Genomic DNA, 27,624 nt, shown 5'->3' with positions numbered 1-27,624 from the left:
TGTAAGCTAGCTAGCTAATTCCATTCCCATCGATCGGATTGACTTTCTTCAGGGTGTGTGTGGACTGTGGAGTTAATGGCGGTTAACCTGGAACAGCTTGTTGATGACAGCGATTGGACTGAGGTAAAGGTTATCAACCGCTACGCTGTGTTCATGAGTTATCTATCCATGGCCATCAAGGGCTTGGGTTTCTTGGTGCTTACTTGGACCACCGTTGTACTTCTCGGTGGCTTCGTCTCTATGCTGCATAAGAAGGACTTTTGGTGTTTGACCTTCATCACCCTTGTACAGACAGCTGGGTTAGTACTCCTCTCTCCCTTTTTTTTTCGTATCACTTATATATAGCTCTGACTACAAAAGATGTACAACAGGATTTTTGATGTTAATCTGAATGAGAAACTAGGCTATATGAAGAATGCATTCATGGGGTTCTTCGTGGCCATTGTTTGGGGCATAGTAGGTGAACATATGGCCCCTCAGATGACGATGTACCCAGGCCCTCTGGTGATTCATTTCTTGACTTATATGTGTCTCATGTCGGTGGCATTACTTTTAACATTGGTTCAAGTAGTGGTGTTTGCCATAATATTGGGCCCTCTGGCGATTATATACGTGCTTGGGATATTCATGTCCGGAGTGATTTCATTGTGGCGTCTGATAGAGCACGATTATGGGAGCAACTCGGATGGAGAAGCATCAAACCTATCGCCGGCTATGGACACCTTGTACTACCTTGCTCTGCTCCAGGGTGTGCTCTTCTGCTATAGGTTCGTGTTGGGTCGCGCGGAGAAGAGGATGCCTAAGGCCGGGGCCGACTCGAAAGTTCAAGTAGTACTTCAGAATTACTTGCGCGAAACAAAGAGAGGATGTGAGAAGGACCCGACATTTGCGGAAGGAAGGAACCTTACCTCATATGCTGTTGACAAGATTGGTTCCAATTCACCAGTTGACTGCATTTCCGGGGTGAAGATCTTGTACGCAGCCATAAGCATGGTGGAGATGCAGGATATTTGGGATAGTCCGAGCAATGTCACTGGGCAGCGCATGCTCATGAAACATCTGGTCTTGTCTGCATCATCCTCTCGACACGTACTGCAAAAATTGCTAGAGATGATGGATTCAAGAGGCCTACATGACAGAGAGATAAGAAACCAGGCCGCGACGATAGTGGAGCGACTTGCATTCTACATTAATTTGGAGCAGTTTCCTCGGGGTATTCAACACATATCTTCCCTAATCGGGACGTTTGAACAATACAACTTAGCCGAGCCATATACCAGTTCCAAAAAAGAATATGAGCATCATTTGAAACTACAGGTCACTCGTCGGCGCCCTTCACTGGCAGGCGAACTTGGGGAAGCCTACAAGGAGTTGTTGTTACAAGGCCTGTCTATCCTCCGGAATCTTGCTGCCGACGAAAACAATTGCAGAGTCATGAGCGACACCCGGGATCTAGTCTCCAAGATCATGGCGCCCGTCACTTCTGACCTACTCGACCACACCACTCGTGATCATGGTACATGGTACGAAGTAGTAGATCGATCAATGGAAGTGATGAGCCAATTAACCAATGCTCAAGGAGAAACTGGGACCAAGCTACGTCGTGAAATATCAAGCGACGCAAAAGCAATCGGCACTCTCCAGAGGATTGTTAGCTGTAAAAATTGTAAAGAAGAGCTGCGGCAAAGAGCCATTTGGATTCTCAGACGATTGTACAAGGATACTATCGGAACAAACATATCAGCTAATTTCGATTTTCTCAAAAGAGGAAATAGTTATTGCAGAGAAGACTTTGTTAGGCTGCTAGTGAACATCTTTACTCACAATAACGAGTATAGCAGCTCCATCAGAGGATATGCAGGAGAAGCACTGTCTGAGATATGTTCCCTTGGCCGAATTAGTGATGCCACAATTGTCATACAAACAAGTGGTGATGTTGTTGATAGTTTCGCTCAAGTGCTTTTACATGAAGAGGACAAGACATGCGGACAAGCAGCTGCTGAAATTCTTGAGCATCTATGTACCCATTACACCAAGGATGATGAATACCTTCGCAAACTTAAGAAGGCAATCCTCGGGGTAATTAGTCCTTGTCAAATGATGAATACCCCTGCATTATTAATTGTTGCCAATACACTTGATTTATCACCTTATTTAGTGTAATTAAGAGTGCTAATTTCATTCTCATGATAGGTGATTGGAAAAATACTTTGTTGTGGAGACGTAACGCATAATGGAAAAGACATAGAAAGCCTGTGTGATGGCAAAGAAGAATACAGTGATCGGGACAAGAAGTACGAGGGATTCCAGGTGGACGCACTCTCAAGTATGCCATTGAACTTGCTATCGCCATTGTTATCCCTTTGTGGCACAGTCTACGACATGAGGTTGATCATTGATTTGCATCCTCAGTTGGATGCATCTAACTTTCTAAACAAGCTCAAGCAGATAGTAGTTGAAAAAAGTGACTCCACCGTCGAAAACTTGTCATTGTGCAAGGCTACCGGTAATATGGTCATATCAATGATGAAATACTACACTAGTGGCGGGTTCTTCAAGCAAGAGGACTTTGGAAGCTTGATAGAGGCACTCTCTGGTACTTCCAAGAAAATGCTGGATCTCGACTACTCAGTGGTTTGTTCTTCTGCCAGCAGCTCCGAAACTAGAATGAAGCTTGATGGGCGCACTCTCGCGTCCCTCGTGAGAGAAGCGAAAGAACTGCTTGCTACCAGGCTACCATCTGCCTCTTTCGGTGGTTGATTTGCAATCATGTTTAGATACTCTTTCTGTATTTTCTTTCACTGATTGGTTATGTATTTTGTACAAAGACTATGCATTTGTGTGTAGTTTTTTCTGTCAGTGTACTTCTCATGAAGAAAATGTCGTTTACATATTATTTGTAATATCTGTGTTTGTGATCAGTGAGAGAGAATGTTCTGTCACTGTATCTGAATCTGAAACCTCAAGTTTAAAGCTTTGCATTCAGGATGGTTATCACCGTTTTACATACGCCTAACAATTATGCCAAACTTTCTGGGTGTCATGTTGACAATTGCACATAAACCACGGCGATTCACCACTAAAATTCTACATCAGCACAGATAAAGTTACACTCTTATCAAAGTCAAAAAACAGAAAAGGAATGCTGCTACAAACACTTGCAGAGGATCATTCTCAAGCCGCCAACGGTTTACAACACAGCGATAACGAACGAATAAAACAGGATATACACGGCCCGGCGCTACCACCTAATGCAGTCTCATCAGCTCCTCCACCCGCTTGGACAGCTCCTCTACGGGGACCGCCATCGCCTTGGCCACCTCCTCCATCTTGGCCCTGTTGAGGTCGAGGAAGGACTCGATGAGGTCGCCGTCCAGGAAGTTGCGGGCCTCCGACGTCTTCTTGTCGTTGTGGAACGACCGCCACTGCTCGTGGCTCAGGCTGCCCACGCCCTTGATGAACTTGACCAGGGTTGTCTGGAGCTTCTCCAGGAACACATAGTGGTCGTGGGGCAGGGAGGCGATGATGCCGATGACCCCGTTGATGGTGCCGAAGATGACCGTGGGGATCTGGCCCATCTCAGAGTCCGGGAGGCGCATCACAAGCGACCCGTGCCGGAACCTGTTCACAAACTCTCCGAGGTGGTACTCCCCGACCACCTCCAGCCTGCCCCTCTCCTCATCTGTGGCTGCATCGCTGTTCTTGCGCACGGTGAAAAGGTTGTAGCTGTTCTCTGCACCGACATAGATGTCGTCATCAATCATCTCAACTGCAGTCATCCAGTTTGCGTTGTAGTCCCTAGCAAGCTCTTCGATCGCACTCTCCTCATGCTGTTCAAGAAAAGGAGAACATTAGTCATTGGCCTGATGGAGAACTGCTATACATATGGAACCCGTGTTATGTGCATCAGAGATGTCAAACAGCTAATGCTTACCTTGTACACAAGCAAGGATATCGATTTCATCAGGTCTCCAACTACAATGAAATCACCACGGGTTTGGGTATACAGGGCGAGAATGTGACCATGATGGCCACATTCAGATTGCAGTTCATGTGAACCATCCTCCCGCGTCATCCACTTGTATAACTGAATCTTCTGGTTGATAGCTGCCAACAATTTCCCATTGAATGCATTTAGGGAATAGACAGCTCCTTTTGTTTCTTTCTCTACAATTAATTGCAACCTTCCATCTTCAACTGCAAATACAAGGATCCGGCCCTACACCAAGATGCATAGTCATGTAAGCACTATGTGCAGGAAAAAATAACAAAGAAATTATTATCAACAAAGTTAAAGGAGGTACAAAAGAGAACACAACAATAAGGGAACACCAAGCTCTTCTAATTATTACCTTTGTCGGTTCATTCTCCTCAGGTAGAACATATGCCGTCCCCACACAGTAATAGAAGTTATTATCATCCGAGAATGAGCAGCTAATCATGGAGCAACCACATTCGTATTGATCAAGAGGATGTGTAGACAGAAACTCAAAAGTTTGATGATCCATCAGACGAATGAAATGCGCCTCGCTCTCCTCCATGCTATTCTGGGTGTACTTGAAACTGCAGAACGCCAGTGTCCTCGACTGTTCCTGATGGCAAATGCGCCGTGCTTGTTCATTCAACGGAATCGTGCGGATATGAAGCTTCTGGATATCATCAATAGTTCCAATTGAAAGTTCACCTTCTTTAGCAATTGCAAGGCTGTGAATTATATACACAAAAGAAACCAACTTAACAGCAGGTTTAAGACAATCATCATATCATTTCAAAGTAACTGCTGCCAAGAAATTCATGGAATGAAACACAAGGAACATGTGAAAAGCCCATACCATCAAGTAGAACAGCTTAGCATTAGCAGCCCTTCGTTTTACATCATATAATTTTGTACAGTGTAATATATAAGAAACTAAAATGATGAATGATAATCATAACATTGGCTTGTATGCATCAAGAACAAATGGATATGGCGTAAACAAGTCAAAAGAAGAACATATTGTATGAGAAAATGAAAGGGGATTATTAGCACTATTGTTTTCAGCACAGAATATGTCAGGTTTCATCATATATTGTAATCAAGGTAATGCAAATATATTGATTCTGCCGGCATACAAGCATTAAGAGCCAAAAAACCAGCCATTCTCAGATAGAAAGAGAGAGATACCTGTCAGGAAAAGCAGCTGTATTGAAAGGACACATATGATTAACTTCTTTCAGATTGACATTGCTGTACAGCAGCTTTTTATTGCTACTGTAGATAACAGTTGGTCTATCAGACGAAGCAAACACATGGGTTGTGCCCTTTGATGAGAATGTACGAAGGCTAATTGGCTGGGTACCAAGAGAAACCTTCTTTCTATCGGTTAGTTCACCTGTGCTTGCATTCAGAAGAAAACTGAAAAGGTGACCATCTCCAAGTGCACAAAGCAAATATGAAATCTGAAAAGGTAAATTAACCGAGGTCAACAACATTGGTAACTTAAATTAGCTTTATCTTTTTCTGATGAAACATGAGGTCAGCAACATACCCCTTCCAAGGTGCACATCAGAACTGACCGAGGAACAATTTCTCCACCTAAATTTTCCTTCCTGATTAATTCAAGGTCAGGAAGCGAAAATATGCTAACACTTATATCAGTCCACATCCCAATAGCAGCCAGAGAGCTATACTGTGGATTCTCCCCTACTGGGTTCAAATCAACACAAGATATCTCATGCTCTAGCTGCGCATGTTTCACTTCAACCAGCTTAGCATCCCTAATCTCTAGGTAAACAAGATGGCCACCACCGGTCGCCAACAGGACCTGCAAACACAAAATGTATTATTTCAAGTTACAGCAGAAAGCTAATATTAATGTGAATTCAAATCATGCATTTAGCATTGTCAAGCACAGACATGCTGGCATATATATCCACCTACTAATCAACAAGTGTCTCTCAAGTCCAGCCACAAGAGGCCTAAATGACACTCCAGAGCATTATTTTGTAGGTAAAAATAAAATAATACAAAAATGTCAACAAGTGTCTCTGAAGTCCAGCCACAAGAGGCCTAAATGACACTCCAGAGCATTATTTTGTAGGTAAAAATAAAATAATACAAAGATTTTGACTTTGGTAGTCAACAAACAAAGTTAACAATACAAAATGAAGAAAAAACTGAAAGGCATACACAAGAAGCGCCAGTGATGAAAGTGGACCGGTTTATCAACAGTAAGTGATTAGTTCCCCTCCCTTCTCTTGCTTATGATCCATATCTCTAAACCTCTCCTTTCCGCAGAAAAAAAGTATACTTCTCGGTGTAGTTTGGTCAATTTGTCTTTGTTGACTATGATTATGTGTATTGACAAAGAATTAAAACATGAATACCCCCAAGTCATATTTTCTGTCACACACATGTTTAATAAGCTGGTCATCGTTGGCAATATGCCCAAAGAGAAAGGAGGGGTCACATGAAGATACCCACCTGACTGGCATTAGCTGATGCAACATTGACTGAAAATCCTTCCGGTGCATTCCACTGATCCACCAGCTCCCGAGAAGTGCAACTGACTAACCGGACAGAATTAGCAGTAACCTGCCATCGAGAATAGCTCATAAGATGCTAAAAGGAAACCAGGCACATACAACATGACTACAAAATATTGAAATCATCGACAATACTTTTTCATTCATTACTTGGGATTAATCCATTTCCATCTACTGTTTCATTTAACTTCCCTAGCTCCCAGATTTTTTACTGGGACACACAATAATATAGTTGTGGTTTATCAAGGAAGGCAAATAAACTAAATAATTCATTAGAAAAGGCACCTGTATAAGCATATCATTGATGGCATTTTGGCAGAACAAAGTCTGGATTTGTGCATCAAACCCTTCTATCTCAATTTCTTCTAATTCATCTTCCATGTTCATAGCCAAGAACCGAGTCTCACTTATAAAGCTCACCACCAGATACATGTCATAGAGATCATTGAAGGAAGACTTCAGTGACCACAATCCCTTGATGCCTTGCAGCTCTACTGAAGCCTACTTGCACAGGAGAAGATATACAGATCAGCTTTCTAGAGTAAATTATAGGACATGTCAGAGTACTGTTAATTTCCTTGCAAAAAATTGATTATGCACAATTCAGTACCTGCTCATTAATCCCTATACCATTACGAACCACTCGAATGGAACCGTCTTTGAATGCTCCTGAACAAGTGACCACCTGACCTTGCCCTTGCCTATCAAGGTCAACCACGCAGAAGTCCACAATGGGTCCAAGATTCACATACCGTTCAAGGATTTCGACGAATGAACCAGTTGCATCAGGTTGGAGATTCAGCTTTACCAGCTGTCAAGACCACAAATCATTTAGTGCAAATTTCAATTCTGAAGAACTACACAACAGATGACTGAAACTTTGTTGCCAGTACATTAAGTGCACACATTTTATTGCAAAATGCAGGCATACAATTCTGTGGGTGCACTGCCCTGTTAGTTGTTACTGCTTTACTTTTACTTTTAGGGGGGTGAGGGTGGGAGAGTAGCTTAAAACAATTTGACATAAGCACTAGTACGAGTTACCAATGGAGATGCAAGATTTTTCATCTAACATGGAGCAGTGAAAGAGTAGCATGTATATTCAATTGCTGCATGGCACCAAAGTAGACACAGGTTGTTTCTCTAGCATGGAGTAAGAAGCAAGAGTAGTGGCAGCTTGTAACTTTGCTACTGACCCACCTGTGAATCACCAAATCGAGAACCAACATAGACAACACCATTATCAAGATACGATATTGACGATGCAACTGAAGTCTCTCCCAAATTCTCAATTTTCAAACCAGTTACCCTAAAAAGTAACCAACACATGAAAAGAGAATTTGTAAGTAGTAAGTCAAAGATTCTTTTTGTTCCAAAATTAGTGCACGGGCTAGTACCTTTCCCGTTCCTGGGTAAGGACAAGTAAATGCAAAATGCCTGAATTATCACCAAGTAAATAGCGAGAGCCATCTGGGTCAACCCTTCCGTAAGCTCTTGTGATGGACTGGCAAGAAATAGAAGATCAAGGGTAAATATTTACATCACTGTACAGATCATGTAACTAGTGACTATTACCTCTGTTCCGAAATATAAGTCACTGGGGGAGTTCAGTTTACACTCCCCCCAACGACTTATATTTAGGAACGGAGGGAGTAGAATACAAGAAAAATGAAGAGATGTAAGTATTACCTGTTTGATTGGTATAGCTTTAAATGTAGAATTAGCATTGCAGTAAACTATTGTCTCCTCGCCAATTATTATGACACCGCCGAGTGGAGCTGGTACAGGTATTAAAAGACCAGCTCCGTTGTCTAAATTGTTCTGTGACCAAGGACCCTCAACGAAGTCTTTCTCCTTCAGTGCAACTTCATATGTCTTAACATGCCTGGCATCTTTGTTATCCTGACATGTAAGTACAGAAACTATAAGTCATCAAGATCTGTTACTATTACGCTAGTGGTCAAATTATTCGTAACAGAATTATGAAAGTACGAAACTTAAAAGTAAAAAGATTGGGCACAGCGGCAATAAAGAGAAGGTATGTTCAGTCAGTGCCCAAAAGATAAAAGTAAGATTATTTCAGTAGATAAATGGCACAGCTTGTGATGCTAAAAGTAAAAAACCAGTCCAAGAGTTCCTATAGGGGTAACTTAGTTTTACAGCGAGGAATGGAACAATGAAGAGCAAGTCAGTTTTGTTTATTTTAAAAAAGAAACAAGTAATCATCTCAGTAGTATTGAATTGCATCGACATGTTGAAACAAAAATTTAAAAATATGGACATAAAAAAAATGACTGGATATCATTATCAACTAATCTAGAAACTCAAAGCTACAAACATGCACCAGTAACATATGGTATACCATGTATAAGCAGTGAAAAGAAATGCAAGTTGCGAACAGATTACATTTTAAAGGGTAAAGAAACATGGATTAAATGCATAAACTAATACACTGTATTTTTTCCACTTGAGTAGAAGGGCAAACCCTATCAATTTATTTAGTTCAATACTCTGTCCTGCTGGATTTTGATTTTAATAGTAGAAATGATGTAGAGATTGCATAAGTTTGAGCAAACCTGGTAGAGGACAACTATCGTAGGTCTGAGACAGCCATACAGGAACTTGATGTCCAACACTTGAAGCTCTTCTAGTCTGACATATAACAAGAAAAAAGACGCTAAATATAGGGCAGAGTGATGTAAACACATCTAGGTCAATCAGATCAAATGGCTTAAGAAAGAACATCATTAATGAAGCATTAACTCTATCATGAACTTCTAACAACTGTGCTATCCATCTACTAGTTACTATAGGACAGAAATAAGCATGCAAACACCAATACGACTTTCTATGCTGCTCGAGAAACTTTAGGCTTTATCTTGACCAACAAGCATTTTAAAGACAAAGTAATAACAGAACCGAGATCATTTACGCATTTTTCTAAACCAATAGCAGATCAAGCAACATAAATATAACACTGAGAAATCGGAACAAAGCACATTATGCTTGCCTCTGATAAAAGAAACAAGATCTCAGAAAAATTCAAACTCATAGAGCTACCGGGCAAAAGCATGACCATGCACCCCAATAATCTAGTTGCAGACTACAGTGTACCACATAAATGTTTGGACTATATCACTAAATGAATGGTTTAATCTGCAACGTCATTCAGTTATTCATGCCATACTGTTACCTGATATTGAAAGCTTCCTTCAGCTGTCCTTTGTTGTCGAATGGTATAACCTGCCACACAAGGATTCCATTCAAGGACAAGAAATAGGAGCAACATACAGAACTCTCTTGGTGATATGAATGTGAAGCTTGACTCCAAGAATGAATGAGCGAAATTCCTGAAAACATAAGTAGCAGACTGGGCTTACCTTAAACAATCCATCATAGAGGTGAAGGCCAATAAGTCTACAGTCAGGGTCGATGATCCCAATCTGCATTACAAGTAAAAAGGCCACCAGCAGCATTATTGCTCCAGCTTAAATTAAGAGACAGAGTGCATCACTCTCTTTAGTACATACGGAATGCTATAAACTGATACATAAATGGGAAGTTCAAATAAGGCATAAATCAATATCATTTCGCAAACCAGAAGTAGAGTTGAAACTTGAAGCTTTGAGTACAGTACCTGTCCATTGTCCGTAGGGCGGCCAATGCGATCAGAAACATCTCCCATGGATCTACATAATCCAAACAAATTATACTCCCATGTGAAAGCATGCTAATAACTCTCAGAAAGTAACATGCAGTGACAATGTGCGCCCTGTTTTTAACAAAACATTATGCAGGCACAAGATCATTTAGGTGCATGGCCTGTGATTTGTAGACCTAAGTATAAAGGGGGGCTTGGTATCCACAATCTTGAAAAAATTAATGTCAGCCTGCTGTGTAAATGGTGGTGGAATCTGGAAAGGAAGGAAGGTATGTGGCAGGATATAGTTAGAAGAAAATGTAATATTTCCAAAATATGATAGGTGGAATCTGGAAAGTAAAGAATGGTGTCAGTCTGGTAAATGGCTCTATCAATAGTTCACCTTGCTGGGCTGATTTTCTGAAGATCAAACAGTTGTATACTAATAAAGGAAGAATTATGATGATTGGTAATGGGCAGCAAACAAACTTCTGGGGTGATACCTGGTGTATTGATAAACCCTTGAAAGATCAATATCCTGATTTGTTTGCAATTTGCAATGATACAAGATCCACTGTTAAACAGCTAGCAGAAAGGGGGTGGAGGCTTACTTTTGGAAGATGAGGACAATGAGGATCGAAGCAAGGACTGCTGCAGACAATGAGACAGATGAATCGGAAGCAGGAGCGGTTATGGAGGAAGACTAAAATATGAACGATGCAATGGAACCTTTTCTGGGCTTTGGCGGCTATTTCTTCCAAGTAACTGGCCTAGGATAAAACTTGCAATGTGCTCTCAGGGTTGTTCTTTAATTTTTTTTCAGTTAGCGGATATATGCAGCAGCGATTTGTGAACCTTGCTTTAGTTTTTGCTTTGCACCAAGATGCTTTCTTTTGTTTTTGTTCCGTTATCCCTTGATGGTCGAACCCAATCCTTTTCTGGGATTGTATGAAAAAGAAAAGGCCATCAAGGTGCCCATTTACAGCTAGTGCTGTAAAGAATGCTCCCTATGTACGACAAATAGGTAATCAACTATGGCAACCTCCCTGGCCTGCCTGGATGAAAAGGTATCACCTTGATGACAGTGTGTGGGACTCGTGATACACAAAATTGCATGACAGTCAACCAGAACCATTGGACTATCCAATTTCCTAATTCTAAAACACCAATATTATCCGTGGATACATGCCAATGTACGCACTTGCCTTGCAAAGCAAAACCAGGGGCACAACGAGTCCATACCTGGTGAGAAGCTCTGATTTTTCTGCGTCCCACTGCAGGACGCAGAACTTGTACCTCTCCGTGGCGACGAAGAGGAAGTCCTGGGCCTCATTCTGAAACAGGGGAAACAGGTAAGGAATCATTCCCACAGAAACATCGCACCACACAAAGCAAAAAGCAGCCTTTGAAGGGATGGGGCGCTGACTCACGTGAGGCCGGAAGAGCTCGATCGTCGCGATCCTCCCATATATGGGCACGTCAAGCATAGGCTGGCAACAAAACAAGTGTTACGGCCTTGCGGAAAAGGCAGATTATTGTGCAAGCAAAGAAAGAAACAGAGAGGTGAGCGACGGGTACGGCGTATGTCGGTTACCTGAAGGCCCTGCGGCGTGAGCAGGTGGATCTCGATGCGGGTGCATTTCCTGAAAGTTGACGGCAACCGGGCGCGTTTAGAAGTGGGATTTGGCGGGAATCCGGCATAATAATAATAATAAAAGGGAAAAACTATGGTGGCATCTAGCTACTGAACCACGAGTCTGCAGCTGATGAAACAGCTTCCTGAATGCATTACCGATACGCCGCATTCAGGCACATATGAAATCTGACAAATTCCCCGTCTATCATCATCAGGGTACCTACATGTGGTGAGGGCGCAGACACGTCGTCCTATCTACCAGTGCCATTTTGCTCCGGCAGGGCGGGCCAGACCTAGAGAACACCGCGCTGCGCCCTAGGGCCGTACAGTACACTCAGTAACCCATGGCCCCGGATCCTGCCGGGCGGCTCGCCGGAGAGGAACCCCTAGTAGCGGCAGAACAAATCGGGCGCGTCTGGCCGGGAGCAAAACCCTAGGACACGCGGGCACGAACGCGGGACCTGGCAGCCGGGGCGCGCGGGGCCGGGCGGGCGGGAGGTGAACCCTACCTAATGGACGGTGGATTGGGGGATTCGGGGGGCTTACGCGACGATGAGGTTGAGCTGGTGGGGGCCGGTGAAGTTGCCGACGCAGGAGTGGCTGACGCTGGTGGGCTTGTGCGCCGTCACGACGTAGTTCCACGTGCTCATCTCCCCTCGCCGCCCGCCGCCGCCGCCGGAGGAGGAGGGTTCTGGGCTCTGTGGAGCGGTGGTAGGAGAGAGAGAGGAGGGGGGGAGATGCGGTGCGCTGCGGCTGGGCTCCCGTCCCCCTTCGTTTTCACGGTGCTAGCCGACGGTCGAACGGGCCGCCTTTCGGCCCTCCGCGCGCCTGATGGGCCTGAATCTGGGCCTCGTTCCCTCTGGGCCGTGGCGAGGCCTTTCTTCTCTCTTCTTATTGATGATGGGTCGCCCAAACAAAAAAACGATGGGTCGGCCCCTCAATAAAAAAAAGGTCAGTGGATCCATACACCGGCCGTGAGCCTCCTCCGCCGCGTCCCTTCTTCGTCCGACCAGGATGGGGCGGCTTCTTCCTCCTCCTCCGTTCTGACCTCGGCGCTGGACTTGGGCCGCGCCGCCACAAGCGGAGTGCTGAGCGCGGGACAGGCAGTCGCCGTCTGAGCACGGAGGTCGGCGGCGGGTGCAGCGACGGTGTGCGGACGCAGGACTCTCGCCGAGAAGGGGGGACAAGCTGGCTGTTATGGGTAAGACACCACCACCACACCAATGTACCGTACTGTCGGGTCTGAAGGTGAAGTGCTCTTCAGTTATCAAGTGAACATCTCTTCAGTTTTTCTCATGTGATAATGATAGTGATACAAGTATGTAAGGTGCCGCACCCCTAGATTTAAGAGCATCTCCAGCCGTTGTGCCCCCTCCCTCCCCCCCCCCCCCCCGGGGGGGGACGATTTTTGCGCCGGATGAAGATTCGCCGGCGCTAATTTTGCTCTGGGAGGGAGTTTCCCATTAGTTGGAGCTCCCAGGCGCGCCGCTCTCCTCCCTCTCGGCCTCCTCTGCCCAGCTCGACCACTTCACGCTCCTACCGGCCATCAAGTCCATGGTCGCGCTCGCGCAAGGGGCGACAGAGGCGGAGGGGATCTTCATGGTGCCTTTGGCGGCGAGCTCGGAGTGGGGCTAGTAGCCCATGGCGATGTGTTGCTCGAGGAGGTGGCAGCGTGAGCAAATGGGGCAGGAGCCCTGGAGGAAGGCGTCAGGGGCCGCGAAGACGGTGATGGCCCCGGGCCACCTCGCCAGCGGTGGCGCGCGAGCGAGGAGCGGCGCCTTTGACGCCATCTTGTTGTACCCTAGCGAGGTGAGCACCCTGGAGAGCTGTTGCAGCCCCTGCTCGGCATCGGGCACGGCGGGAGGTGGAGGCGGGCTCGCGGTCGTCGCCACCGCGGCAGGGAGCGTGTGAACCGTGCTGGTCGTCGTTGTTGTCTCTGCAGCGGTCGTCGTCGGCACGGGCCCCTTCTCCTGCGGCTGCGGTGTCTCCTCCGCGAGATCCGGCACCGGGAGGACGAGCGCGGGAGGCGGTGGCACGAGCGGAGCGGGACGGGCCTCCGCCGCGTCCATGGCCTGCCGTCGGCGAGGACGGGTCCGACGTCGACAACGGAGAGCAGGGACTGGTTGTCGGCCTGCTTGTGTAGGGCGGCAGGTGCGCTGAGGCGGTGGAGATGCTCTACGACATGGTGGCGCTTGGCGTGCGGCCGAACGACGTGACGTTCACGAGCGCGCTCCCAGCGTCGGCTCGGTCAAAGCCACGCGCTGCCGAGCTCGCATCGCCCGCACCCCACCGAGCTCGCCCGCACCCCACCGTGGCTGCCTGCCCTGTTGCGCCCGTGGGTGAAGAGAAGGAGAAAAGAAGAGAGAGCAGCACATGGGTGGGCCCCGGAGGAAAAGTGAGGAGAGAGGGAGTGGGAGGCTAACGGTGGGCCAAATGACATGCAAAATAGTCTCTCTCTCTCCTCCCATAGTTGCCCCCGAGGATCCTGGGTTTGGGGTGGGATCGTCGGTCAAAATTTTGACCAGATCTGGTGCTAATTGAGGTCGTGAGGATGCGAGTGGGACATTTTTCGTCCGCCAGCGCCAAAAAAATTGGTCCTTGGACGGGTGGAGATGCTCTAAACCTATGGAAAAGAATTCAAGCATATGTATCAAATATGCAGTGACAGCAAGCAAGTTCTTGGACCCCGTTCAAGCACGAACGGATTCGCATGTGTCTGTATTGTTTCTCCTAGTAACATGTCCTCAGAAACATGGTTTTGGCATGGGTCCCTCGTGGTGCGCCTTCCGAACTTGGAGATGGACCAGAGCCCCATGGTCATCTTCGGCACCATCAATGAGGTCATCTTTTTTCTGTTTTCGACGTTTGATAAGGGTCTGTTCTGATCTCCTCCAGCTTCTCTCCACTACTATAAAACAATCCAACAATAACTTTCTTAGATGCACCCCGCAATTACCCCCAGCAAAACAGCCGACCCATTCAACACCGCTGGATTACTCCCACGAATCTGAATCTAACAGCCAGAATTGATCCAATACCGCCATGGTGTGCACGTACCAATTTCCATTGACTGACCTGCTTCACCTGGAGACTAGCGAATCGTCCCCAGACAATCGGGAAACTCCAATCGCATCTACTAAGGAAGGACGCATATCCTAAGGAAGGAAAGGAATGAATTGATTCTCCTAGCCCAATCGCGCAGGAGCCTTGCTGCCTTCCGTCACCACCGCGCCAACACCTTCTTCTCCGGCCGCCAACCTCGCGCCACTCCACCGCGCAGCCGCCTCCCTGCACGATCGACGTAGCGGGCGCCAAGGAGGCTGCCCTGCCCCCTCGCAGTGTGGCACAAGGCTGCTAGATCGCCAGTGCCCACGATCCCGCCCAGCACCCGCGCGGCCGCCCCCGCCCTGCACAGCCCCTGGACGGCTGGACCAGCTGTGATTCTTCCCTGCGCTCAAGATTACAGGTTTTCAGAACAGAAGATCAAACATTAAACATACAAAAAAGGTAAGATCGTAAAAGTAAGACATTCAGATGCCGTGCAATTGCACTTTTACTATACCTAGGGCACAGGAAAGATAAATCACCCCAGTTTACATCAGTTTATTAGATGAAAGCTGAAACTATCCCAGTTGCCTATCTAGCCCTGCCTCATGCACTTCTGGGAAGTACATGAACCCCACCTAATGTAGCAATTATTGAAAGAGTGATCAGCCATCCTTTAATGGCTTGATTAAAAGATTGATCAGTCTGCAGTTTACAAAACCTCTATTTTTGCTTCATCCAATCATCTCAAAGTAATCGAGCCCAAAGTTTTTTCAGAAACCATGGTTCTAATAAATTAATGTCATCAATATTCACATGAAGGCGACGGTATGTCGTCTCCCAATCGTGCGGGGCCGCGCACCCCATTTCAGGATATAAGCAATAACCAACCATTGGGTAACTATCAGCAAACATTTCCTACTTTGTTCTACTGTTTCTGTTGTTTCTCGTGTGCTGACTCGCGATATGTATTTATACAGACCCAAGCCCCCCATTTCAAGATTTAAGCAACAACCAATCATTAGGTGACTATCATCGAACAGTTCCTACTTTCTGCTACTGTTTCTGTTGTTGCTTCTGTGCTAACTTGCATTACTTATTTATAATAAACAGACCCTAAAGAATTGAAGAGGCAGAGGAACAAAGAGTATTATGCACGCAATAGAGATGACATTCTTAGAAGACGTCGTGAAGCCCGTGAAAAGAAACAGGCTTCAACGGCACTGCTTGGTGATGAGCAGAATGTAGCACATACACCCGAGCCGATAGCCCAAGGTTAATGCCCTTGTACTGAATGCTTCTGTATTATCCAAATACTACCTTTGTATGCTAAAGTATAACTATAATGTATCATATATTAGACCCTGACGAGCTTAGGAGGCAACATCAGCCCTACAGTGAGTCAACAATGGTCGTTGATTCTGCTAACAACAATGCCCAGGAAAATGAAAGACGTACACCGGTGTCCATGTCCATTGGTAATGACTATCAACAAAGTATATACAACCCTGTCTATTTACACTAATTAGTTTTATTATCTACGCAGATCCTAAGGAATTAAGGAGGCAGAGGGACAGGGAGCGGTATGCACAAAACAAAGATGAAATATTAAAACGACAACGCCTATCTCGTGAGAAGAGAAAGGCTACAACTGCCAGGATGACCGACCATACCACTGTATCACACACACCAGCTACAGGACAATCCGGTGTCACCCAGCTCCAAAAATTTACATCTCCGAGTACTACTTTTCTACCATAAGATATTGATTGCATCTTCTTACCTCACCAAATATGCCCATAAGTGCAGGGTACTCATGTGGTACTGCAACTCTCTTGCAGGCCTGTCGAATATACCAAGTTCATCTCAGTCACCTGAATGCGTTCCCCACTACAAGGAGAACAAGGAGAACAATTTAACACAGGAAGATGAATCCAGTTGGCTGCACAGGAATGATGCGTACCACATGCAACAAATAGCAGGACGAATAAGAGCTGTTACTATGCCTCTTGCCAGCAAAACCAAACCAATTAAACCCATCATCACGGATATTGCACGAGGTATTTTAAACTGGATTCGGTAGATAGTGTTCCACGCATTCTGGCTGTAATCAGCTTCTGTATGTAATTAGTTGTGAACACATAACCAAATATACCCAGGTTTGACAATTGAAGATGCAGGTTACTTTGTCGATTTAAGGCTTTTGCATATGTGTCCACAATGTTTATTTGTTCAGTTCTAGAGCCTTTTTCCAACTCCTATGTACATGATAATGGGCCAGAAAAGGATACTATATGCCCTACTGAAGTGGACACAGTAGGTACTGAAAACACTCAACATCTGCGACACACTTTTGACGAACCTAGGCCCACTAATAATACCTATAATATATATTATCCTCTTCTGATCTTATGGTTTTCTATACTAGGCAACGACCAGACAGATGATCCATATGGAATTTTTGAGCCCGTTGTTGAACAAGCCAATTTAGATGGTATGTTATATATAATTGTTATTCTGTTCATATATCAAGTTCTTCTTCAGTAAATTTTCAACATTTACGATTGATGAATGTATTGCCATCTAGACTACTTGGAACCATTGCCTAATGGACAAGCTGCATACCATGAGCCTGATGAAGAAGCTAGAATATATATGGATAGAGGTATGCGCATTGTGTAGTTTCCATTTTAACACACTCAAGTGCACATTTTATTAGTATGAGTCATAATTAAATGCATGTCCTCTTCTGTGCTAGGTGTTGCTTTCGAATCGTACCAACTTGGACGCAATACTACACGAGCACCACACATGTCAAATACTGATGAATTCATATACCAAAACCTACCTATAAAGCACCATGTCCTGAGAAAGGTTGCTGACTGCCTTCACTGTGGGGCATTGCGTTTTCCGTTCGAGGGGCCAGCGTTTTGTTGCAGAAAAGGAAAAGTCGGTATATTTACTCCAGAGGTTCCAGAAGAATTGAAACGGTTGTTTACAAGTCAAGAAGATGAGGATGCTAAATATTTCAGAGAGAATATACGATATTTCAACTCGCACTTCTCATTCACAAGTCTAGGCGTCACCCTTGATCGCCGAGTAAGCACTACCGCAGGAACTCGCGTGTATACATTCCGTGCATGTGGTGGGCTGTACCACGCTCTTGATAATCTGGTGCCGGCTGATAATGGCCCTCGGCATTTGCAGCTCTATATTTATGATACAGATCAAGACTTGGTTCACAGGGCTACTAGGTCTCCAGATCTTAATATAGACCTCATACGGAAGATTCTGCAAATACTAGAGCGTAACCCTTATGCGCAAACTTTCAAGAGCCTTGGGTCTATTCCCAATCTAGATGAGTATAGAATCTCACTAAACACGGATATAAACTTGGATCAACGGAGGTACAATGCCCCAACGACTTCGCAGGTGGCAGCGATATGGGTTGAAGGGAGCGACCCACAAAATTGCTTTGACAGGAGTGTAGTCGTGCATGGAAGAAAAGGAGACCGGCCCCTGTATATTAGAGCATACTATGGGTGCTACGACCCATTGTCATATCCACTATTCTTCCCATATGGAGAGACTGGTTGGAATCGTTGCATGCCATATGTTGGGGCCACGGATGACACGACCCAAAATACAGTACATGTGTCAGCCGCGCAGGGAAACCAAGCCTCTGCTTTATATATAGGTATGATGTTCCTGTATAATTTTTATATCTACTATTTATGTTTGATGACGAAAACTTATGTTTTCATCTTATTTTTCATCTATATCTATCAGAGGAAAACTTGATTATAGAAAGAGAGCAAGATGAGAATTTTGCACCGCATGAACCGGATAATCCTGCACCACAAGGAAACCCAGCCCCTGATTTATATACAGGTATGATGTTCACTATTGATTTATATGCTTGCTGTTTTTGAATGGTGATTAAAACGCGTGGTTTCATCTCTGAAGCCCAGGCCACTGATTTACCTGCTGGGCTATCGGTCAACTCATTCTTCAATTCTTATGTTTATGTTCCCATTATACTTATTTTTATGTTGTCATTGCTGTAGATGACAACGAGGATAACCAAGATGAGGATTTTGGTGACGATGAGGTCAATGAAACACAGTCCAGGAAATTTGTTAGTGCGAGGGAGTACTACTGCTTCAAGCTGCAAGTCAGGAAGAAGCTGCTTAACATCATCTTGTTTGGGGGTCGCCTTTTCCAACAGTGGGCTATTGACATGTATATCAAGATTGAGACTATGCGGCTTGACTGGTACTCAAAACCGGAAAATCAGAAGGTTATACGCGCTGACCTCTACCAGGTACCGTGCTTGTGTTTATTTTAATACATCATAATACAACGACAAAGTGGCTACAATCCATGCTTTTCCATAACCTTTTATACTACTATAGGGTCTTGTTGACACCGTCGTTGCCGGCGAGTCGCGCGGTGATCGGATTGGCAAACGAATCGTGCTTCCACGTACATTTCCTGGTGGTGATCGCGACATGCAGCGGAGGTTCCTGGATGCGATGGCAATTGTGCAACGGTGGGGTAAACCGGATTATTTTATCACAATGACTTGCAATCCCTATTGGGAGGAAATAACTGAAAAGTTGTTGCCTGGACAACTCCCGCAAGACCGTCCAGACCTGGTGGCAAGAGTATACAAAGCTAAACAGCGAGATATGATGGACTTGCTAACTAAGGGTAAGCATTTCGGAGAAGTCGCAGCTTATGTACATGTCATAGAGTTTCAAAAGCGAGGTCTCCCGCATGAGCATATACTTCTAATCATGAAAGCAAAAAGCAAGTTAGCAACCCCAGATGACTATGATCGGGTGATATGTGCTGAGATACCTGACAAAGAGAAACACCCCGTTCTGCATGATCTGGTCGTGAAACACATGCTGCACGGACCTTGTGGTGAGTTGAAAAAAAGTTGCCCTTGCATGATTGATGGACAGTGCCGGTTTCATTACCCGCGAGATTTTTGTGATGCCACACAACAAGGAAAAGACTCATACCCCATCTACAGGAGACGGGACGATGGGCGCCGAATTAGGATCAGAGGAGCAGATTTGGACAATAGATGGGTGGTCCCTTACAACCCTTCACTGCTTATGCGATACAACTGCCACATTAATGTAGAGGCATGCTCCAACATCAAGGCGGTCAAGTACTTGTTCAAATACATCTACAAAGGGCATGATCGGACATCCTTTGCATTCGAGCAGGATATCATCAATGACGGTGGAATCATCAATGAAATCCGGCAATATAGGGATGCACGCTATGTATCTCCGCCAGAGGCTATTTATAGGATTTTTCGGTTCAAGATGTTTGGTGTCAGTCCATCTGTGCTACAGCTCCAACTTCATCTGCCAAACATGCATACAGTGGCATTTAAAGCTTCTGAAAATCTGGAAGATGTTGTTTCTCGACCATCTTCTTCCAAGTCAATGCTTACAGAGTACTTTGAGATGAACCAAAAGTTTCCAGCGGCACGAAAATGGTTGTATAGAGAGTTTCCAGAACACTATAGATGGATAGCTGGTAAAAAGGTGTGGCAGATGAGAAGAAATAAGAGAGCACAGATTGGAAGACTTGTGTATGCACACCCCGCTGAAGGAGAGAGGTACTACTTGCGTGTGCTCCTAAGTCATGTCCGAGGTGCCACTTCATTTGATGATTTGAAAACAGTAAATGGCAATCCATGCAGTTCCTTCAGGGAGGCATGTGAGCACTTAGGCCTCATTGAGCACGACAGGAGTCTTGATGATTGCATGACGGAGGCTGCCACATTTCAGATGCCTTGTGCATTGAGACAGTTATTTGCGACTATACTGGTATTCTATGAGGCAACAGAAATTCGACAGATGTGGGACAAACATCTAGCAACGATGTCCGAGGACTACCGGCGTAATCAATCCAATGAGGCAATACTTGAGCAGATGGTCCTCAGAGATATCAGTAATATGTTGCAATCCATGGGAAAGGATATTACAAAGTATGGACTCCCGGAATTGGTTGAGACCGATGATTCTTATGACAGTGTCTACAGAGAAGTAACAGAGGAGAGGCAAATCAGCATGGACAAAGAACATCTAGAATTATTTAAAAGTTTGAACAGTCAGCAGCTGGCTGGTTTCAATGACATAATGGATCATGTGGTCAACCAAAAAAGTCAGATATTCTTTGTTGATGGTCCAGGCGGCACTGGGAAGACATACTTGTACAAGGCATTGCTTGGAAAGGTGCGTTTAATGGGCCAGATAGCCATCGCAACCGCTACATCAGGTATTGCAGCGTCGATAATGCCGGGAGGACGAACTGCACACTCCAGGTTCAAAATTCCAATCAAGTTCACTGACAACAGCATGTGTAGTTTCACAAAGCAGAGTGGTACAGCTGAGTTGCTTAAGCAAGCGTCCTTGATAATTTGGGATGAAGTTGCTATGACAAAACGTCAAGCATTTGAGACGCTTGATAGATCACTACAGGATATAATGGAAAGTCGTTTGTTGTTTGGGGGAAAGGTTGTCGTTTTTGGTGGTGATTTCAGGCAGGTCCTTCCTGTTGTGACACGTGGGACAAGAGCACAGATCACAGATGCTACACTTCTGAGATCCTATCTGTGGGATAAGACACGCAAGATAAGTCTCACGCGCAACATGCGAGCACAGTCTGATCCTTGGTTCTCCGAATACCTCCTAAGGATCGGCAATGGAACGGAAGAGACAATTGGAGATGACTATGTCCGCCTCCCTGACGACATTGTGATCGGCTATACCGAGGATGAAAAAGCTATTAACAAGCTCATCGAAGAGGTCTTCCCATCGTTGCATGCCAATGCTATATCGAGAGAGTACATGAGCACATGTGCTATTCTTTCGACCAAGAACGATCATGTCGATGACCTGAATGACAAGATGATCTCCAAATTTCCAGGAGAAGAAAAGTTATACCATAGCTTCGACTCAATCGAGGATGACTTGCAGAATAATTACACAATTGATTTTCTAAACTCGATCACACCAAATGGCTTGCCCCCGCATGTATTGAGATTAAAGGTCAACTGCCCGGTCATTCTGCTCCGGAACCTCGACCCTCATAATGGCCTATGCAATGGGACACGGCTTATGATTAGAGCCTTCCAGGATAATGCAATCGACGCAGAGATTGTTGGTGGTCAGCATGCTGGAAAGAGGGTGTTCATACCTAGGATCCCTATGTCGCCCTCTGAGGACATCTCACTTCCTTTCAAACTTAAGAGAAAACAGTTCCCCATCCGCTTGAGTTTTGCGATGACAATTAACAAGGCGCAGGGTCAGACTATCCCAAACGTCGGTATTTACCTTCCCGAGCCAGTATTCTCACATGGTCAGCTATATGTTGCATTGTCAAGGGGAGTCTCTAGAGAGACGACACGGATTTTGGCCAAGCCAAACAAGGAGGTTGATCAATACGGAAAAAGCACAAAGAACATTGTCTACAGAGATGTTTTGGGGAGATGATGCAGGTGCGTTATTCCAATATTTATTTGCACATAATACTATGTCAATTTATATTTACATACTCCTACATCTAACATTATTTGTTTTTCATTTGCAAGTTTATCGAAGGAGAAGAAGAAGCGGATGAGGAGGTAAAGTGGATGAACACAAGAGTATCTTATTCGATCCCCCTTTGATAATATAACATGTCACATGGGGTATGCACATGCTATGTAATGATCACCCTTTGATAACATAACATGTCACATGGGGTATGCACATGCTATGTAATGATCAGATGGGGTACGCATATATAATGATCAATGGCTACACCCCTTTTTCATATAATATGAGCAAAATGTATGCAACTGTGTTGTTCTGCTAATGTTTTGAGCTGGTGTGCATCTTTTTGAGCTATCATGCAAACTATTTATCAATTGTTTGGAGAATGTGCTGTTCTGCTTACGTACGCATATATAATGATCAATGGCTACACCCCTTTTTCATATAATATGAGCAAAATGTATGCAACTGTGTTGTTCTGCTAATGTTTTGAGCTGTTGTGCATCTTTTTGAGCTATCATGCAAACTATTTATCAATTGTTTGGAGAATGTGCTGTTCTGCTTACGTTCTCAAATATTTCAGGGAGCTTCAGGATGTCAGGTGACAAACTGTGCAAAGAAAAATATATGAAACAAAAAGAACTTCTGGAAGCGGCAGGACAAACTGAGTGTGTTGGTACTCCGTGAGACAGAGGATAAAGAAAGGAGTCGCCACATGAAGAGAGGCACCCAAAGTTAAAATGTTGCAGTAGTAATAACAAGAATCTATCAAAGTTATTGGCTTTTGCTATTCTTCAGCATAAGCTATACTATAGAGTATACTTCAGCATCAGCTAGGATTTATACAGATGGATTACATGGTTTTATGTTTGAGAGGGCTTGGTTCTTCTTAATGTCAAGCATTATTACTTATTACTACTATATGGGCTTTTTGTTAATGACAAGAGTTATTATTTATTACTACTATATGAACATACGTCCAGGACAGAAGTTTTCTTTACCAGCAAAATTCTTGTTGGCTGGGATTATTGTCACAAAGCTATAGTATATCCTGTGTACAGGAGCAGCAATTTCATTCACAAATACCTTCTCTTCAAAATCGTGATTACAACTCACAAATGATACGTTTTTCTTTCTGGTATTGTAGCACCAAAGCAGACTCACCTTCATCATGTCTCTCTTTCTCCAAATTTGTTACAACCCGGTACTGGCCCTTTAAATATCCCATTTGTCATTATCTGCACCAATAAAAATATCCCGAGGTTCAGAGATGGCTACCTCCATTGTCGCATAAATATGGGAGGAATTTACTTAAGGTTCAGAGATGGATACCTCCATTGTAACGCCAACGTTGATCAGCAAGGTGTAGTTAGACACAGTACGAACATTGTACCACGTTCCATCTCTGAGAAACTGCAGTCCAACAACACCTTCGTCCATTAGAAGAACCATAAGAGCATAGACATCAGAGTGAGGCTTGATGCCCAATGAAAAGATCAAACCTTGGACACGGAGGATAGTCCTTGAATGTAGCATAAGTGAGAGCCTTGCCGTTAAGCTGGTTAACTAGGCAATGTTCATCAGGCTCCAATAGCTTGCCCATTGCGCGGAGGATGTCGTCTTTGATTCTCTTGCTCCTCAATGAGTACTCATGCAGGTCAGCCCTGCAAATACCACCAAGGTAGTTCAGTTAACCCAGGTGTGGTATATGGATGATGGTTTCTTTCATATAAGAAATTATGTATGAAGTTTTTCCAGGCCAGGCTATATTACTAGCGTGCAATAAATATTGAAAAAAATTCTTGTACACGTTGGTAGCAATAATAGTAATAATAAAACATAAGTACGAAACTCATCTTGATGATTTAGTACAATGTTTGCGAGGGTACATCGTTTAATCTCAATGAATTATACTTCTGTACAGAAAAAGGTAAATTTTTCTTTCTGTATATTAAAACGTAAGAGAAAGCACACAAAAAATCAAATAAACGATCCGATGAGCTGAACCCAATATTACAGTATATAAATGTATTACGAAAAATGATTACATTAATCTGTATATGCGTCGGGTATAAAATAGCAAAAAAATGGCCCTGAGATAAATCACAGGAAAGGTGTCGGCCCTGAGATAACGACCACGATTCCTTTCCTCCTCACGCTATGGAAATCCTTCCCGTGATTTCCGCCTTACATATTGCCTACAACTAACGATCTCTCGATCAGGAGCACAAAGAACCAACAGGTTTTGCATCGTAGGGTTTTCTTCCACCTCTCCATCCTCTCTCCCAAGCCGCATCCTCACACCCCTCCACCGCGCCGGCCTCCTCCACCGCAGGTCTCTCCAACCTGCCGTACACATCTCTCCGTGGTGAACTACCATCTTCCTCCATGTCTGCATCACAATCCCTGGTGAGCTCTGCGGATCAATCTGCCATCATCGTGGTAATGATATCTCTCTGTGATTACACAATATTCGTGATTTCACATCTAGAAGGCAATATGGTCACTAGAGGGGATCCAACAAAGTGAATCAACATGCTTTGTTTGCCCCCGCAAAATTACCAAGATGCTCTGTGTGCCTAAGGAAATTCTTATTACTACATCCACCTAATTACTTGAGATAATAGTCACCCAACTGACTCTCAAAAAGTTGACTGGATAATAAAACAAACAAATACATATTGAAATTTAATTGGAAAGAATGTCCTCATACCACTATGTTAAGAACATATGCAGATATGTGCATCCAGGTGTGATGTAGAAATAAGAATGAGACTAATGTTAACTGCGTGCTAATAATAAATGCTTGGGTTTTCAGGAAAACACCAACAAGTGTCCCAAGGACGAGGATATGAACCACGAGTCAACAAAGGCATCACAAGATCAAGAAATCATGGATGATACGGAAAATATGCAGATTGATCAGGTGCTACCCTAAGACAAGCATACAAACCCCAATGCAACAAAGGCGCTTTTTATTTTCACATGTCATTATTATTCTTATTCTGGCAGGACGAAATAATATGTATTTTGTACTATATTATCATACATACAATTCTTTACTCACGTGAATAATATCTTCTCTTTTATAAATACTGGATAATATTGTATTATTGAAATTTAATTGGAAATAATGTCCTCGTACCACTATGTTAAGAACATATGCAGATATGTGCATCCAGGTGTGATGTAGAAATAAGAATGAGACTAATGTTAACTGCGTGCTAATAATAAATGCTTGGGTTTTCAGGAAAACACCAACAAGGGACCCAAGGACGAGGATATGAACCACGAGTCAACAAAGGCATCGCAAGATCAAGAAATCATGGATGATACGGAAAATATGCAGATTGATAAGGTACTACCCTAAGACAAGCATACAAACCCCAATGCAACAAAGGCGCTTTTTATTTTCACATGTCATTATTATTCTTATTCTGGCAGGACGAAATAATATGTATTTTGTACTACATTATCATACATATAATTCTTTACTCACGTGAATAATATCTTCTCTTTTATAAATACTGGATAATATTGTATTATTGTGTGTTCGAGTTACTAAGTGAGGGAGAATCAAATTCAATAGCCAACAAAGATGAATATCTTCTCTTTTATAAATACTGGATAATATTGTATTATTGTGTGTTCCAGTTACTAAGTGAGGGAGAATCAAAAGGAATAGCAAACAAATATGAAGTGGAGAAAAATAAGAGCACGCAGTCCACAGATTCCAAGGTGACAAAGACATCTATTCCTTTCCAACTATATGTCCCAAATAGTTCTAACTATAATTATATAATATCCTGCATACGGATTATTCTTTGTAATGTTGCATACAGGAATTAACCTTCAACAAAACAAGTGAAGAAATGCAGCCAGATCAGGACGAGGAATTAGCACAAACATTCGGCACCAAGGGGACAGAAACTATAGGGGACAAGCTGGCAGATTCAACTGGAATAGCCAACAAATATGGAGTGGAGAAAAAGAAAAGCACACAGTCCACTAATTCCGAGGTGACAGAGGCGTCTTTTATTTTCCAACTATGTCCCAAATAGTTATAATTCTAATTATATCCTGCATACGGATTATTGTTTGTAATGTTGCTCTAAGGAATTAACCTTAAACGAAACAAGTAAACAAATGCAGCCAGCTCATGAAGACAAATTAGCACAAACATTCAGCACCGAAGGGGCAGAAACTATAGGGGGCAAGCTGGCAGAATCAAATGGAATAGCCAACATAGATGAAGTGGAGAATGAGAAGAGCACGCAGGACACTGATTCCGAAGTCTCCGAAGTGACACAGGCATCTTCTCCAAATATGTCCCAGATAGTTCTAATTCTTAATTATATTATTAATCCTTTATTAATCCTGCATACGAATCATTCTTTGTAATGTTGCTCCCAGGAATTAACCGACAACGAAACAAGTGAACAAATGGAGGCCCCTAAGGACGAAGAATTAGAACAAACGTCCGGCAGGGAAGGGGCAGAAATTATAGTACACAAGCTGGCAATGCCTGTGCAGACAGGGAAGCTTATCCGACTGCATAACAAACCTAAGAAGGCACAAGACTACGTGGTCGCTCCAGAAGGCACGGACAAATCCTTCTATGCCCTGCTTTTGCTAAATTTATTTTTGTGGTCATCATTAATAAATTTTGTTACTTACATCATGATTGATTATGCCTATTTTTGCTACATTTAATTTCTATGCCCTGCTTTTGCTACATTTATTTTCTTTGTTTTTAATAAACGTTGTTACTTACATCATGATAGATTACGTCTGCACCGGCGATGATTGGTCCGTGATTGAAAATATCATGTCTGAACCAAACGATAAAAGAAATTTAGTGAGCATCGACGACTCACATCTCAAAAGACGACACTTAGAATGTCTATTACTCCCCGAAGAATTTCTTGGCGATGAAGTAAGTATATATAGACAAGACGATGCTATTTTAACATGAGTTTTTATTCTCTCCTATAACCAAGGTGTGCACTTAATATTGCAGATCATAGACGCATACATACATTGCATAAGTGCTAAAGAGCATCTACAGATGAGGTCAGGTGGAAGTGTGTTCTTAGAAAATGCATGCATCTCTAAGATGATAAAGGAATTTAGCTCTATACGGGATGACGCGCCAAGGTGGGTATTAAACAGAGCTAAAACTTATTTAGAAAATGATATGGTGAGTCTCAGTTCCA

General features: G+C 43.8%; 5 protein-coding genes across 5 annotated transcripts; 4 read left to right on the top strand and 1 right to left on the bottom strand.

Moving 5' to 3' along the window:
* The first annotated feature begins 55 nt into the window (after positions 1-55).
* Positions 56-2,760, top strand: LOC123082685 (uncharacterized). The gene is made up of 3 exons (XM_044504968.1): positions 56-2,079; positions 2,194-2,326; positions 2,375-2,760. The coding sequence occupies exons 1-3, from the start codon at positions 361-363 to the stop codon at positions 2,758-2,760; spliced, it is 2,238 nt and encodes a 745-aa protein (XP_044360903.1). The 5' UTR covers positions 56-360.
* Positions 2,761-3,052: 292 nt separating this feature from the next.
* On the bottom strand, positions 3,053-12,572 carry LOC123149625 (DNA damage-binding protein 1). Its single transcript, XM_044569320.1, has 19 exons — positions 12,348-12,572; positions 11,760-11,808; positions 11,596-11,655; positions 11,408-11,499; positions 10,163-10,214; positions 9,906-9,968; positions 9,719-9,768; positions 9,102-9,177; positions 8,215-8,427; positions 7,923-8,029; positions 7,726-7,834; positions 7,136-7,336; positions 6,811-7,026; positions 6,464-6,574; positions 5,529-5,804; positions 5,165-5,439; positions 4,353-4,704; positions 3,935-4,219; positions 3,053-3,830 (listed from the first exon to the last, which is right to left on the bottom strand). The coding sequence occupies exons 1-19, from the start codon at positions 12,449-12,451 to the stop codon at positions 3,249-3,251; spliced, it is 3,273 nt and encodes a 1,090-aa protein (XP_044425255.1). The 5' UTR covers positions 12,452-12,572; the 3' UTR covers positions 3,053-3,248.
* A 2,445-nt stretch (positions 12,573-15,017) lies between these two features.
* LOC123149617 (uncharacterized) lies at positions 15,018-16,608 on the top strand. The gene is made up of 5 exons (XM_044569312.1): positions 15,018-15,743; positions 15,827-15,871; positions 15,960-16,121; positions 16,208-16,324; positions 16,393-16,608. The coding sequence occupies exons 1-5, from the start codon at positions 15,677-15,679 to the stop codon at positions 16,605-16,607; spliced, it is 606 nt and encodes a 201-aa protein (XP_044425247.1). The 5' UTR covers positions 15,018-15,676; the 3' UTR covers position 16,608.
* Positions 16,609-16,662: 54 nt separating this feature from the next.
* LOC123082673 (uncharacterized) lies at positions 16,663-20,592 on the top strand. Its single transcript, XM_044504960.1, has 8 exons — positions 16,663-16,906; positions 17,275-17,340; positions 17,434-17,511; positions 17,605-18,543; positions 18,636-18,737; positions 18,914-19,170; positions 19,262-20,413; positions 20,572-20,592. The coding sequence occupies exons 1-8, from the start codon at positions 16,663-16,665 to the stop codon at positions 20,590-20,592; spliced, it is 2,859 nt and encodes a 952-aa protein (XP_044360895.1).
* Positions 20,490-23,154, top strand: LOC123149607 (ATP-dependent DNA helicase PIF1-like). Its single transcript, XM_044569303.1, has 3 exons — positions 20,490-22,371; positions 22,465-22,497; positions 22,992-23,154. The coding sequence occupies exon 1, from the start codon at positions 20,636-20,638 to the stop codon at positions 22,364-22,366; it is 1,731 nt and encodes a 576-aa protein (XP_044425238.1). The 5' UTR covers positions 20,490-20,635; the 3' UTR covers positions 22,367-22,371; positions 22,465-22,497; positions 22,992-23,154.
* Positions 23,155-27,624: the final 4,470 nt, after the last annotated feature.

Source organism: Triticum aestivum, chromosome 1B (assembly GCF_018294505.1).
Source record: "Triticum aestivum cultivar Chinese Spring chromosome 1B, IWGSC CS RefSeq v2.1, whole genome shotgun sequence".
Lineage (NCBI taxonomy): Eukaryota > Viridiplantae > Streptophyta > Magnoliopsida > Poales > Poaceae > Triticum > Triticum aestivum.
This window is presented reverse-complemented; position numbering and strand designations above follow the sequence as displayed.

Coding starts and splice junctions, on each gene's coding strand:
- LOC123149617 (XM_044569312.1), top strand. CDS start 15,677: ATGTCGTCTCCCAATCGTGCGGGGCCGCGCACCCCATTTCAGGATATA. Junction 15,744..15,826: donor AAGCAATAACCAACCATTGG/GTAACTATCAGC, acceptor GTATTTATACAG/ACCCAAGCCCCCCATTTCAA. Junction 16,325..16,392: donor ACCGGTGTCCATGTCCATTG/GTAATGACTATC, acceptor TTATCTACGCAG/ATCCTAAGGAATTAAGGAGG.
- LOC123149625 (XM_044569320.1), bottom strand. CDS start 12,451: ATGAGCACGTGGAACTACGTCGTGACGGCGCACAAGCCCACCAGCGTC. Junction 11,809..12,347: donor CAGCTCAACCTCATCGTCGC/GTAAGCCCCCCG, acceptor GTCAACTTTCAG/GAAATGCACCCGCATCGAGA. Junction 9,178..9,718: donor AAGGAAGCTTTCAATATCAG/GTAACAGTATGG, acceptor GTTATATGTCAG/ACTAGAAGAGCTTCAAGTGT.
- LOC123149607 (XM_044569303.1), top strand. CDS start 20,636: ATGACGGAGGCTGCCACATTTCAGATGCCTTGTGCATTGAGACAGTTA.
- LOC123082685 (XM_044504968.1), top strand. CDS start 361: ATGTACAACAGGATTTTTGATGTTAATCTGAATGAGAAACTAGGCTAT. Junction 2,080..2,193: donor TTAAGAAGGCAATCCTCGGG/GTAATTAGTCCT, acceptor TTCTCATGATAG/GTGATTGGAAAAATACTTTG. Junction 2,327..2,374: donor CCAGGTGGACGCACTCTCAA/GTATGCCATTGA, acceptor TTTGTGGCACAG/TCTACGACATGAGGTTGATC.
- LOC123082673 (XM_044504960.1), top strand. CDS start 16,663: ATGTGGTACTGCAACTCTCTTGCAGGCCTGTCGAATATACCAAGTTCA. Junction 17,512..17,604: donor TAGAATATATATGGATAGAG/GTATGCGCATTG, acceptor CTTCTGTGCTAG/GTGTTGCTTTCGAATCGTAC. Junction 18,738..18,913: donor AGCCCCTGATTTATATACAG/GTATGATGTTCA, acceptor TCATTGCTGTAG/ATGACAACGAGGATAACCAA.